General features: G+C 41.9%; 1 protein-coding gene and 1 non-coding gene across 2 annotated transcripts; both read left to right on the top strand.

Annotated features, from left to right (window-relative positions):
- Positions 1-2,558: 2,558 nt before the first annotated feature.
- Positions 2,559-4,850, top strand: LOC149414814 (uncharacterized). Its single transcript, XM_089643395.1, has 3 exons — positions 2,559-3,383; positions 3,564-3,821; positions 3,924-4,850. The coding sequence occupies exons 1-3, from the start codon at positions 2,559-2,561 to the stop codon at positions 4,848-4,850; spliced, it is 2,010 nt and encodes a 669-aa protein (XP_089499521.1).
- A 6,598-nt stretch (positions 4,851-11,448) lies between these two features.
- Positions 11,449-11,610, top strand: LOC149414813 (U1 spliceosomal RNA). Its single transcript, XR_016303964.1, has one exon. It is a non-coding gene; the product is annotated as a U1 spliceosomal RNA (small nuclear RNA).
- The last annotated feature ends 3,904 nt before the right edge of the window (positions 11,611-15,514 follow it).

The following is a 15,514-nucleotide window of genomic DNA, read 5'->3' as shown; positions in this document are numbered from 1 at the left end:
TGCCGGCTACACTATCACAGCACCCGGGCAAGCCTCGAATGCATGCCCGTTGCAAACAGCGCCTGGAGCGTGGCCCGCCTCGAATGCCGGCTACGCTATCACAGCACGCGGGCAAGCCTCAAATGCATGCCCGGTGCAAACAGCGCCTGGAGCGTGGCCCGCCTCGAATGCCGGCTACGCTATCACAGCACACGGGCAAGCTTCGAATGCATGCCCGGTGCAAACAGCGCCTGGAGCGTGGCCCGCCTCGAATGCCGGCTACGCTATCACAGCACCCGGGCAAGCCTCGAATGCATGCCCGGTGCAAACAGCACCTGGAGTGTGGTCCGCCTTGAAAGCCGTTTACACTATCACAGCACCCGGGCAAGCCTTGAATGCATGCCCGGTGCGTACACTGCCGGGAACACGGCCCGCCTCAAATGCTGCCCACGCTATCATAACACCCGGACCCGCCTCGAATGCACGCTCAGTGCACATACTGTCGGAAACTACGGGACACACGGCACCCGTAGCAAGTATTCCCATAGCCGATTATACTCTACCACAGTACCCCGAGCGACAGCCCCAAGCAGCAGTACCTGGAGAAGTGGAATTTACGCATAACAGATCGCAGCAATTCCCTACGAGTCAGGATTTTTCACCACTGTTTCCGCCACTGCCTACAGCCGATGAGACAGCACAGCACACTCACGAGTGGGTGCAAAAAGGCGCTGATCAGCTGGCCCAGATCATCTCAGCAATAGCAGAGGGTTTTCGCACGTCCCGTGCCCAAGAAAGCCCTCGCACGATAGAGGACGATACACGGATGGCTGCCTTAATCGCAAGGCAGACCACGGCCAAGGATCTTCCCCTCTTCCTGGGTGACCCGCTCGAGTGGCCCACATGGAAAGCCCAGTACACCCAATCCACAACCACTTACAGAATGACTTCATCCGAAAACCTCATCCGGCTGCAGCGTGCACTAAAAGGGAAGGCTCGGGATGCAGTCGGCCCTCTCCTCATGGATCCCGCTCAAGTTCCAGAGATCCTCTCTATCCTCGAGCAGCGATACGGTGGCGCCAGCGCAATAGCCAAGCTGATGTTGGAAAAGGTGAAAAAGCTGCCGTATCTCACAATAGACGCAACCCTCGAGGACCTGGCAGACTTCTCCGGAACCGTCCAGAACTTGGTGGCATCACTTAGGATCCTTAGGACTGACGGATACCTGACCAACCCCACCCTACTGAATGACATCACAACAAAGATGCCGATTACGCTACGGATGACCTGGCTGTATGAGACACGTGGTCTTACGAGTCTAGCTACAATAACTCAGCTGGCAGCATTTCTAAAAAGTATGGCTAACGCTATACCCAGCAGCGGGATGATCGACCCAGTGCGACCTCGACCGCGACGGACCGCATGTAGTAAACGGTGAAGAAGTTAATCCAGACTCTAGACCCGCTGAATTTGTTACATCGCAAAATAGGAGTGAGTCTCGCGAAAATAAAATGAACAATACGCGTAAACGCAAACTGTCTAGTGAAAGTTGCGGCCAGTGCGGTGGCAACCACAAAACTCGCGAGTGCACCGAGTTCGCGGAGAAAAGTCTCACCCTCCGGTGGACAATGGTGCGACAGAAGAACCTGTGTCGTAAGTGTCTGGATCGACACCACTCGCGGGACTGTAAAACCAAGGCATGGTGCGGCATAGGAGGGTGCAGATCACCACACCACCGTTTGCTTCATGACCCACAGTTCGTACCGGAAGGTGCCGTCGGTGAGGTTAACTTGTGACGCCAGACGACGGACCGGAGCGTGCAGTTAAAAATTGTGCAGGTTATGTTGGGCGTCCCCCAAGGAAGCAAAGTTTTGGTGTTCGCGCTCCTCGACGAAGGCTCAACTGTGACACTTGTCGACGCTGACATCGCGACACGGATCGGGGTGAGCGGCCCAGTCCGCGGCATACATGGCGCCAAAGGGATGTGCACCTTTGACACACTCTCCCGCCGAGTGAAGCTGACCATAAGAGGATGTGATAGCAGTCACACCTACTACATCATCGCCAACACGATCTCCGACCTCAACCTGCCAGAACAACAGGCCCAGGGAAACCTTGTCACCCCAAAACTTTTGATAGGGCAAGACAATGCTCATCTGATCGTTTCACGGGAAGTGCGCAAAGACCATGATACTAAGCGTATAGTGTCACCAACCGCACTGGGGTGGTTCGCCCATGGGGGTGTCGGGCCTGGCAGTGACAATAAATCTACGACCCTGGCACTACAAATTGAATCAGCCGCAGATATCCGCCTAAGAGAATTGGTAAAATGCAACTTTGCCGTCGACTCTCTTGGCGTAACTGCCGCGGTGCGAACCTAGGCAAGCGAAAAAGGGGCCATCGCACTAATGAACACGACTACCCGGCCTCTTCTCACTGGGAGGTGGGAAACTGGCCTCCTGTGGCGTAATCCGGAAGCCACATAGCCTGACAACCGGCAGTGCGCGCTGAAACGACTTCATTCCCTTGAGAAGAAGCTGGCAGCAGATCAGAATCTGGCAGCAGCCTACAGCGACAAGATGAGCCAGCTGGTCAACAAAGGCTACGCCAGGAAGCTGTCTAAACTGGAAGCATCAACAACCGCACCCAGAAAATGGTACCTGCCCCACTTTGCGGTGACAAACCCCAATAAGCCAGGGAAGATCAGGATAGTGTTTGACGCCGCCAGTCGATGCCGAGGGACCTCCCTTAATGACCAGCTGCTTACCGGCCCTGACCTGCTGTCTTCCCTCTTAGGGAATATTCTGCGCTTTCGAGAGGGAAACATCGCCATTGCCGCAGATATCAAGGAAATGTTTCTGCAGATCAAGATAAGGCGGGAAGATCAGCTGTCCCAACTCTACCTCTGGAGATTACCGAACCAACACGAACCTGATACTTACCAGATGTCATCTATGATGTTCGGAGCCACTTGTTCACCGAACAGCGCCCAGTTCGTCCGGAACAAGGTAGCCGGGGAATACGAACATGAGAACCCGACTGCCGCAGCAGCCATTCGTTCTAAATTCTACATGGATGACTACCTAGATGCGGTAGACAGTTGTCAGGAGGCTGCCTCACTCGTCCACGGTGTGAGCACCCTCCTCGCGAAAGGAGGATTCCACCTAACTAGCTGGGCATCTAACAGTCCAGCTGCCATAGCCGGTGTTCCCACAGAAGACCGGGCCAGTTCCACAGTGTGGATCAGCGGTGGAGGTACGGAGACGGAACGAGTGCTCGGACTAGTTTGGGACCCATCCACTGATAACTTCCTGTACTCATTCCAAGAGGCGATCACCCCAGAAGTGGCCACGCGACCCACGAAAAGGCAGCTGCTCTCAATAGTAATGAAAATCTTCGACCCAGTAGGTTTCATTTCCTGCCTTACAATCCGGTCGAAGATACTGCTGCAGGCCGTGTGGCGCTCGAGTATAGGCTGGGACAACCCCATTACCCCTGAACATACACAGAGGTGAACCGAATGGCTGAGCCTGTTGAATACACACAGCATTTCAGTTCCGAGACGCTGCCTCCATCTTAAGCAGAGCAGCGTGACCCTACATCTCTTCTGCAATGCGTCAGAACAAGCCTGCTGCGCTGTCGCCTATTACACCGAAGAAGTAAATGGATCCCTACAGGCGACATTTCTGGCCAGTAAATGCAAAGTGGCGCCACTGAAGCCCCTCTCCATTCCCCGCCTTGAGTTACAAGCCGGACTCATCGCGGCAAGACTAGCCCAGACCATCCACAAGGAAAGCCAGGCCCGTATATCCCAAATGTACTTCTGGACAGACTCTGCAACCGTATTGTGCTGCTTACGAACTGACCCACGTACGTACTCTGCCTTCGTGGCAAACAGACTGGGCGAAATAGATGAGTTAACCAACATACTCGACTGGAGATAGGTGCCAACCAAGCTCAATCCCGCTGACATCGGTACAAGGGACTCAGATGTGCCCGACCTATCACCCAAAGGAAGGTGGTTTACCGGCCCGGCCTTTATCATTTTACCTGAGAGTGCGTGGCCAAAAGAGCGTGCACCTGTCAAAAGGCCCGACGACCAGACACTAGAGGTCAAGCCTCACTACGTCGGCCTTCTATCAACTGCAAGGGAAGCATTACCATCCATCGAGAGATTCTCCTCATGGCAACGGCTGATCCGTGTAACAGCGTGGGTTCTCCGCTTTGTGAAACAATGTCGGGTGAAAGTTAACAAATCTGTAGGGGGCCCACTGCGAGCGGAGGAGATCAAGGAGGTGGAAGACAGATGGATAAAAAGGTCTCAGGAGGACGCCTTCAATACTGACATGACCACCCTCAAGCAAGGCCAAATTCTGCCAACTGGTAGTCGTTTGAACCCATTAAACCCCTTCTTCGGACAAGACGGCGCCCTGCGGATGGGTACCCGGCTGCGAGCTCTAGCGAAAACGAAGTATGTAGCACGGACTCCCGTCATCCTGGATGGAGACCACCCCTACACTCAGCTCCTGATTCGCCACTACCACCAGAAGGCGGACCATCCCAGCACGGAGAAGACGGTCGCAGAGGTGCGGGGCGATTTCTTTGTACTGCGTCTGCGCACTACAAGCAGGAAGATAGCACACGCCTGCCCCACCTGCCACATAAGGAGAAGCAAACCCTCTCCACCACTAATGGGGGCGCTACCACCACCTCGACTGATGCATCACATCCGCCCATTTACACATTGCGGGTTCGACTACTTCGGGCCTATGGAGATCACGGTTGGCCGACAACGGAACAAATTTTCATGGAGCCGATGCAGAAGTGAGAGACGCTCTGGTATCATTGAGCCACGATGCCAGAATGCTTGATGCCATAGCCACCCAGGGCATTGAGTGGCATTTCATACCTCCAATGACGCCCCACATGGGAGGAGCTTGGGAGAGGCTTGTACGGTCAGTAAAAAGAGCCCTGAGCACCACACTTAAGGAACGGGCACCTAGAGAAGAAACCTTATTCACGGCCCTGGCAGAGGCTGAATTTACAGTGAACAACAGACCACTCACTCACATATCAGTTGACCCACGCACAGAATCGTATTTGCACGATCTATGCGGCCAAAACTATGTTTATACTGAATTGGTATCTAAACAATGTAAATAAATAAAAAAAAAAACAATTTTTCACAATAATTATATATATTTACAAGATTATATATTTTAAAAAAATCAAAAAAGTACAATTTTCGGTCTGTACAAAGGGAAATAACAATAAAAATGCTAGTTTATTGGCATTCTTCATCACTCTCCGATGAATTTTCTGATATATTGGGGTCTGCATGTCCAAACATGGCCAAAGTTTCAGGTAAAAATGTTCCAGATTTCTTTTTTTTTACAGTCCGCATGCTACTTAGCATAGGATCAGAAGTTAGTAGAAGGCGATTAAAAATATCCTGATTACAGCTTTCCCTTGAAAATTTCCTCGCATAATCTTGGCGGTAACATCTAAAATGTTTATTATTTTTCGGAATAACTTTTATTGAGTAAAACCTCAAATTGTAATATTTAAATATTGAAGACAATATTAGTGATTTTTTAAACGAAAATCTGAAACAGAAAAATCAGAAAAGGAAACGGTCACATCTGGGACTCGAACCCAGGACCCTTGTCTTTCCGGGACAATGCTCTATTGTCTTCAATATTTAAATATTACAATTTGAGGTTTTACTCAATAAAAGTTATTCCGAAAAATAATAATTCATTTCTAGACTTGTAGAAAAAGTCAATAGATGTCGCACATTAAAAATAAAAACAATAAGATAGGTTTATCTAAAAGCCGCTGTCTAAGATTGCATTTAGTTCGGGTTGAATCTTGCGATCATACATAAAGATAGTTGCCAATAAAAATGTGCGGTGAAGAAAATAAAGACAATGTTGGTAGTTCTTATTCGAAGTATGATACAGTTAAAAGTGACCGAGTAGGATAGGGTCCCATTAGCGCAGTTGGTAGAGCATTGTCCCGGAAAGACAAGGGTCCTGGGTTCGAGTCCCAGATGTGACCGTTTCCTTTTCTGATTTTTCTGTTTCAGATTTTCGTTTAAAAAATCACTAATATTGTCTTCAATATTTAAATATTACAATTTGAGGTTTTACTCAATAAAAGTTATTCCGAAAAATAATAATTCATTTCTAGACTTGTAGAAAAAGTCAATAGATGTCGCACATTAAAAATAAAAACAATAAGATAGGTTTATCTAAAAGACGCTGTCTAAGATTGCATTTAGTTCGGGTTGAATCTTGCGATCATACATAAAGATAGTTGCCAATAAAAATGTGCGGTGAAGAAAATGAAGACAATGTTGGTAGTTCTTATTCGAAGTATGATACAGTTAAAAGTGACCGAGTAGGATAGGGTCCCATTAGCGCAGTTGGTAGAGCATTGTCCCGGAAAGACAAGGGTCCTGGGTTCGAGTCCCAGATGTGACCGTTTCTTTTTCTGATTTTTCTGTTTCAGATTTTCGTTTAAAAAATCACTAATATTGTCTTCAATATTTAAATCTAAAATGTTTGTTGCGAGCCTCAGCTGCTTCCTCGGAAAGCTGTCCGATTGGTAATAATGCCTTTTCGATGATGACTGCTCCATGGACTAAAAGCTTGTGCATTGTTGGCGTCATAGGGTGCCAATCATATAGGTCCACATAAACGCGAGCAGTTTCTGAAGCATATTTTTCATACTTTACCGGATCAATTTTGAATCCTCTTGAAATTGCTTCCAATATGACTTTTAGTCTGTAAATTAGCTCATAGCTGATGCCAGTTATTTTCGCAACTAATTTGGGGTCCTCAAAGAACCTTCTGCTGGTATTGCCATCATTGGTATTGCCGAAATTGGACTTAGGCATATCTATTATTAGCCCTGTTTCATTGCGAAAACTTCTTTGTATCTCTTTCTTGGTTTGCTCTTCTAGGTATTTCTCCTCCTTCGATTTTCTTTCCCTGTATTTTTGTACTTGGAATTTATAGGCTAAATGTAGGATACATTCAAAAATTCGAATTCTGGCGTGCAATACCGATATGCCGAATTCCATGGCTGCAAAATTCACTCCTCTTGTGTAGTCCAATTTATTGAAATCTTTCAAAGTTGCTCCACATATATAGCACCTACTTGTGGACTTTGTACCTGTGGCGGCATTGCAGACCTTTCCGTCTACCATGGTCAGTACAAATGTGTGCTTTATTAAGAATTTTTTCTCCGCTATATTGACCTCTGTTGGGACTAACGAGTTAATGGCGCTTTTAACATGTCTTATTTCCTCTTCAGTAACATCTGTTGTTTTCTTGAAAAAAAGGAATCTTATTGGTCGACAAAATCGCGGTGAAGAGGGCGTTGGATTGTTCCATAAAACTTTATTATCTCCACAAATCAATTGGACAGGTACAAAGCAGCTTTGAAATATATTTGCATCCGAATCGGTATCATTTTGTAGTTTTTGCTTAAACTGTGATTGCTGGGACCCATCGCAACCCCATTTACTTATGAGAGTTAGGCATTCACGCTCTTGATCCTTTAAAGTCTCCAATAGCTCTTCTAGGTACTCCGTTAAACGCTTAGCGGTAACATCCATTAGAGGCTGCAATTGAGCTTCGGCACTAGTACTTGTCACCGTAATCGATTCTTGAGGTGGGTAAATTGTCTGCTTGGCTTTTAGTAAGCGGCTATAGCATGTAAAAAACTTTTTATTGGTCTTTCTTACAATTTCGTACTGTCCAAGTGTCAAATCGGCATCTACTAACATTTGCAAATCTTGCATCGGTGTTAAGGAGGAGGCTTGCTTTTTACTTGATTTTGTACAGTAAAATGCCTTTTTATATTTAGTTGCTCGTGTCGGAGTACTGGTGATATCTTTTAAGACATTTGATGCATCTTTTTTACCAGATTTTCCCAGTTCTACTGTCGCAGCATGGATAATGATATCCTTTTCAAAATTAGAACGAAGTTCTTCAGTCTTTCGCCTTTTGCTCCTCTCACTTAAGTCTTCGAACGACTTGGATGGCCGACCTGGCCGTTTTTGTGTCTCAACTACAGGTATTTCAAAAGTACCTTCTAGCCAAGATTGGTTGTATTTTAGAAAATTAGCTTCTTTATATTGAGCTTTGACCCACCTTCATTTCAGTTCTGATTTGAAAAAAGCAAAACCACGTTTCAATTTAATAATCTGGTCTTCATTATAATTTTCACATGACAAAAGTTAATCTTTTAGATAGTTTAGATTTGCATCTAAACTAGGCAAATTTTCCTTCTTCATGCAGTCGAATAAGTATTGTCGAGTCACAATCTTTACTCCTGATGCACCCTCTGAACCTAAAACAAACATACATTAAGTTAAAAGACACTAACAAACATTTCCAATTTTATACGAAATTTCGCTACATATCTTTAACGCCTCAAAACTATATTTATCCGGAAGTTTCCGGACACGATTTTGATACTAGTTATAAGGAAAAGGATCAAATAACAACCTGTAATAATAACCATAGCCCGATCTACCCCTATACATGAACAAAAACACTAGTAAAGAAAAATATTGAAGGAAATCTGGGTACGAAAAAGACATTTTTAATAAGTTGAAATAATAATCTTGTTTTGTAGTTTACCATGACTTTTATAATGTAATTTGTAAGTTTCTTACCTTTTTCATTAGAATTCATCACTTTCACTTTGTAACAATAACTTGTTAACATAAAAAATAACTTGGGAAGTTCGTATAATAAAGCGCGTCGCCGAGAACAGATACGTGCACTAGGTGAAACGGTTCAATTCCGACTGACGCCACGGGTGCGCGGTGCGCATTACAAGGTAGAACAGGGACGGGTTCTGTTCACGGGTTAGTCCTTTGTTCGGGGAACCGGTTTTTATGAATAGTATTGTTATTTTGAGATTGGGACTTTTGGCCGCGTAGATCGTGCAAATACGACTCTGTGCCACGCGACGAAGAGCCTTTGACCCCCAACCACTTTCTTCTAGGGTCGGCTGGAAAGCGTCCCCTCTTGTCCATGTTTGGCAAAAAGGAAGAGGAAATATGCCTTTGCCGCCAGTGGCATATCGGCCAGCAACTTGCAGACATATTCTGGAGGCGGTGGCTTCTAGAATACCTTCCCACCATGGCAGCTCGGCAAAAATGGCACAATCCGCTCACACCCATTAAGAAGGATGACCTAGTGGTCATTATGGACTCCACGCTGCCACGGAACAGTTGGCCGCGTGGCCGCGTCCTTGAGGCCGTGCCCGCCGCTGACGGACAAGTCAGGACAGCCCGTATCCAGACAAGTTCCGGAATATATGTTAGACTGGCCATTAAAATCGCCGTCATACTACCTGCTTCAACAACACCAGCCGATCCAATCACCAGCACGACAACACCTGCCTAGCCGAAACCCCTTGCAATGACATCAACTGCAAACACGAGACGCTGGGATGAAACAGAACACGCCCGACGGAGTAGCTGGGCGCAGCAGAGACTGCACCATGGGGAGTATATCGGACGTGCAGAGTCAAAGTCATTATGAGATAACAAGATCTCAAGTTTTTACGATGTCCTTAATATTTTTGATAAAACCATTTAGATATCTGCGTCAAAATAAACATGATACTATAATATTATCCCACATCCTTAATGTGCGACTGCTATAGTTAATATTAATCGATTTTCGGCGCCACCATACATTTAAAAACTAATGTTTTTGTTTTGTTTTTTTTTTTTTTTTTTACTGCCCCTGCAAAAACTCTCAGATCAAGGTGTCAATGTGTGCCGGTGCCCTATTGAATTTGCAGTATTTGTGCGGGCTTCACTAACTTGGTCCCGTACATTATTATTGAAAAGGAACTCACCCGTTGCATTTGGGACTACAAAGTATGCCAGCTTCAAGCTGTTTCACTGGCAAGATGAATGTAAAAAATACTGAATTCATTAAAATATTTTCTGCGGTCTACTTTATATCACACATCAATCTGTCACGTTCGAGGTATTAATTTACACTGTGAGTTTTCGGGGTAGTTTTTGACTTCTTCTTCTTGTAACAATTATTCCGGTCATAGTGATATTGTTAGGATGGGTACATTAGTGGGTAGGACAATGTAGGATTTAATACTGAGGCTTCATATCCATTTAGTCTTTGCGAAAACATACCTACCTAAACCTCATAATATGTATATTCTGCGCAAACACTGAATCAAATTAACCTCGAAAACTATCAAAATATAACTACAACACAGGAGAATTCCTAGCGTGGATGATAATGTTCAATTTCTGTAAATATGCAATAATAACTAACAATATACGAGAAATATTCAGCAGTTTTCAAATATTAACATTTACTTTATATTTCAGCTGGCAGTGGCATAATGAAAATAAAAAATGCTTTATTTCCCGGGTGTATTTGAATAAACTATGCAGGATAAAATAATAATACTTCGTATTTATCAAATGCAAAAGGGGATTTAAAAATCACAAAAAGGTACAAAAATTTCCTCCAAATTCGGCCAAACCGCATATTCAAATTTGGAATTTATTTTTTACGTGGGACTGAAGCATAGCATGAAGCCAAATGAAGTATTTAAAAAAACCCATTTTCAGAGATTTGTTTTTATTTTTATAATCATGTACCAACTGAAGTCTTCGGCGTTGCAGGGGCTTTTCCGAGAGTTTTTCGAAATCAGATGTAGTCGAAGTAGGCAGTAATTATTCTCTCATTTTGAATATGTAGAGTGCAAAATGTTAGAATTCAATCCAATTTTCGATAGCTCATTATATATTATGTTATTTTTTTTTTGGTAAACTAATGTTTAAGACAAGATTTTTTATGCATAGCACAAAGGGTAACAATTATTTTACAAGCAATAATTATTAGCCTGAAACACTCATCCACATTGAAAAATCTCCTGATAAAAGATACATGACGCCAACATTATGTTTTTAAAATCCATGTTAAAGCCCGGCTGGGCATAAAACCAAAAAAAAAATATCGGGATTTGAACTCGCGACCTCCGGATTGCGAGTCGTTTTTCGAATAACCAATAAAATTATATGTTTAAGAGCCGTCACGAGTATGTTTTATATTGATGCCATCAGATTCTGTACGCCACACTGCCAAATATCACGCAAACATTTCCACGCTATATTTTCGTGGCTTGGCCTATTTCAGAATACATTCCCATGGTGGTTTATGTGTATGGCGTGGCGTGCGATGTGCTATAACTGCTATAATAGACAAGCCATCCTGCGTATGGCGTAATGTGTCGCTTACCTAAATCAGAATCAAAACATTGGGTTGTTCCTGTGCTAGGTACTACCCGACCATCCTCTCCCCATTCGTTACTTTGACTGCGCAGAGATGTCGCTAGTTTTGATCGGAACTCGCAGACGGATGATTCTCGAAGCTCGATATATAAGTCGGTTTTCAGCTGTTCGGTATACTTACCTGGCGTAGGGGACACCGTGATCACTAAGGCGGTACCCCCAGGGCGAGGCTGTTCCATTGCACTCCGGTTCGGCTGACCCTTGCGATTATCCCTAATGCGGATAACTCGGGCGCGTAATTTTTGGTAGTCGGGACTGCGTACGCGCTGTCCCGTCCTAACATTCAATTAAATTACGAAGTGAAGAATAAAGGATGAGAGAGAGAGAAGAGAAGGGGTTGGAGATAGAGGTGAGTCGTACTAGCTCTTCTTGGTACTTGGAACAATTGGTACAAGTATGAATAAATACCTAGTCCAAATACCTGTTCCCTAGTATTTCACTTGCTCATTACATGGGGGGGGGGATTGTTAGAGAATTTCTAAAAAAGTAATTCCCGTAAAAAAATGTGATTCCCACTAGAGGTGAGTCGTACTAGCTCTTCTTGGTACTTGGAACAATTGGTACAAGTATGAATAAATACCTAGTCCAAATACCTGTTCCCTAGTATTTCACTTGCTCATTACATGGGGGGGGGGGGGGATTGTTAGAGAATTTCTAAAAAAGTAATTCCCGTAAAAAAATGTGATTCCCACTAGAGGTGAGTCGTACTAGCTCTTCTTTGTACTTGGAACAATTGGTACAAGTATGAATAAATACCTAGTCCAAATACCTGTTCCCTAGTATTTCACTTGCTCATTACATGGGGGGGGATTGTTAGAGAATTTCTAAAAAAGTAATTCCCGTAAAAAAATGTGATTCCCACAACGACTTTTCAAATCCATTATGGGGGGGGGGGTTGCTAGAGGATTTCAATTTCAATGGAGCAAAATAAAATAAATTTTTAAAACTTTATTTATTTCTCTCCGAACGAACCGGTTTCGGAGATTCTCATCTTACCTAACCTAATTAATTTGATAAATGAGTCTTAGCACGGAAAACTTGCTACCTAAATAAGAGGCCCCAAGATGTTAAATTATTAAATGACTGTCATCCCGTACAACGAAAGCGAATTTTCATTTTATAATGAAAATTAGATTTAAAATTTAAATTTCCTTGATATCTAATGGATTTTTTTTCCGAGGTGCAAAGTCTCTTGTTATGATGCAGATTGCCTTTTATAGTAATTGAGGTGAAACAAAAGGACGACACAGTGGTACTAATAAACATGGACGGAAATAAACAACATGGCCAACACAGATACATCAATGAACTAAAAGAAGTGGTTTGACATAAATTTACTTCTTAACGCTATGTTTAAAAAAAAATTATTATATACAATTCTGCATAAAAAACAAGGAACACTAAAGAAAAATAAATTATAATCTACTCTAAGCAAATACACAACAACATATCTGCAATATCTTGTGTTTAGTGATAGAAAGCCAAACAGAAATAAAATACCTATACATTACAGTAGACAAATTAATGGATAAAATCGTCCACACACATTAACGTACTCAAAGACAGAGTGAGGAAACTAAGATACATCATAGATTCAAAAAAATAATAATTAAAAAATAATTCCACTTAAATCATATAGGTACATATATTCATCAGAATTTCTGTTTAAAGAATTTAAAGTCAGAAAACTAAATGCATTATTTTTATATCACGTAATTTTACAAATTTACAAAGAAAATAGTCTAAATAAAACTGCACCTTTTAAAATAATAGAAACCCCAGATAAACATCAACTCTCACAACTCGAAAAAGTAATTAAAAAAACAGTGCAATTCAACTATAAATATCTTGGAGTGATTTTTTTTAATACACTATCAGAAAGTATTAGAAATAACAATAAAAATTTTAAATACCACCTTAAAAATACACTGAAAATATAAACAGAATACTCATAGTAAAAATAACGAACATAATATTACACCCCCACATACACAAGCCAAGCTTTATTATGGTGATGCATCTCAACAACAAAGATTTTAAATGCCAACAAAGAACACAGTGAAAATATTTTTATTATAATATTTTATTTCTAGATGGCGCCACTTTCGTTCACAGTTCGCACAAGATAGCTTCCAATTTTCGAAAGCGAGAAATAATACATTAGCCGTGCACTAATTATGTACACTAGGTAGGAAGCGCCCGGCCGGACCTCGTCTCCGGCGATGCTTTTGTACTCTTGCTAAAACCTTTTTTAACTGGAGGACGCATACTGTCGGAATTTATTGACAATACCAGTCGAGTTCGCGATCTACTAAATTCAGTATCATATCCTTTCTCGCTTACTCACCTACATAAGAAGAGTGTTTCCCTAATATTCAAAGATTAGGGAAACACTCTTCTTATGTAAGCGAGTAACGAGATGCCTATACATATGCCCCGCCCTCGGATGAATACGCGAGACGCGAGACTCGCAAGACTAGCAAGACGCGTAAGACGTCCAATACTCGCAAGACGTGCAATACTCGCAAGACTCGCAAGACGTCCAATACTCGCAAGACGTGCAATACTCGCAAGACGTACAATACTCGCAAGACTCGCAAGACGTGCAATACTCGCAAGACGCGCAAGACGCGCAATACTTAAGAACAAATACTAAGTACGAAAGTCTCTTTGAAATATCTGTTCCAAACATCTGTTCTAGTAAATACGCTTCACCTCTAATTCCCACAACGACTTTTCAAATCCATTATGGGGGGGGGGGGTTGCTAGAGGATTTCAATTTCAATGGAGCAAAATAAAATAAATTTTTAAAACTTTATTTATTTCTCTCCGAACGAACCGGTTTCGGAGATTCTCATCTTACCTAACCTAATTAATTTGATAAATGAGTCTTAGCACGGAAAACTTGCTACCTAAATAAGAGGCCCCAAGATGTTAAATTATTAAATGACTGTCATCCCGTACAACGAAAGCGAATTTTCATTTTATAATGAAAATTAGAATGTTAAAATTTAAATTTCCTTGATATCTAATGGATTTTTTTTCCGAGGTGCAAAGTCTCTTGTTATGATGCAGATTACCTTTTATAGTAATTAAGGTGAAACAAAAGGACGACACAGTGGTACTAATAAACATGGACGGAAATAAACAACATGGCCAACACAGATACATCAATGAACTAAAATAAGTGGTTTGACATAAATTTACTTCTTAACGCTATGTTTAAAAAAAAATTATTATATACAATTCTGCATAAAAAACAAGGAACACTAAAGAAAAATAAATTATAATCTACTCTAAGCAAATACACAACAACATATCTGCAAAATCTTGTGTTTAGTGATAGAAAGCCAAACAGAAATAAAATACCTATACATTACAGTAGACAAATTAAGGGATAAAATCGTCCACACACATTAACGTACTGAAAGACAGAGTGAGGAAACTAAGATACATCATAGATTCAAAAAAATAATAATTAAAAAATAATTCCACTTAAATCATATAGGTACATACAAATTAATGGATAAAATCGTCCACACACATTAACGTACTCAAAGACAGAGTGAGGAAACTAAGATACATCATAGATTCAAAAAAATAATAATTAAAAAATAATTCCACTTAAATCATATAGGTACATATATTCATCAGAATTTCTGTTTAAAGAATTTAAAGTCAGAAAACTAAATGCATTATTTTTATATCACGTAATTTTACAAATTTACAAAGAAAATAGTCTAAATAAAACTGCACCTTTTAAAATAATAGAAACCCCAGATAAACATCAACTCTCACAACTCGAAAAAGTAATTAAAAAAACAGTGCAATTCAACTATAAATATCTTGGAGTGATTTTTTTTAATACACTATCAGAAAGTATTAGAAATAACAATAAAAATTTTAAATACCACCTTAAAAATACACTGAAAATATAAACAGAATACTCATAGTAAAAATAACGAACATAATATTACACCCCCACATACACAAGCCAAGCTTTATTATGGTGGTGCATCTCAACAACAAAGATTTTAAATGCCAACAAAGAACACAGTGAAAATATTTTTATTATAATATTTTATTTCTAGATGGCGCCACTTTCGTTCACAGTTCGCACAAGATAGCTTCCAATTTTCGAAAGCGAGAAATAATACATTAGCCGTGCACTAATTATGT

Source organism: Hesperophylax consimilis, chromosome 19, assembly GCF_061612785.1.
Source record: "Hesperophylax consimilis isolate HC1 chromosome 19, BYU_Hcon_1.0, whole genome shotgun sequence".
Lineage (NCBI taxonomy): Eukaryota > Metazoa > Arthropoda > Insecta > Trichoptera > Limnephilidae > Hesperophylax > Hesperophylax consimilis.
Note: the sequence above shows the minus strand (reverse complement) of the source record. Positions and strands in the feature narration are given on the sequence as shown.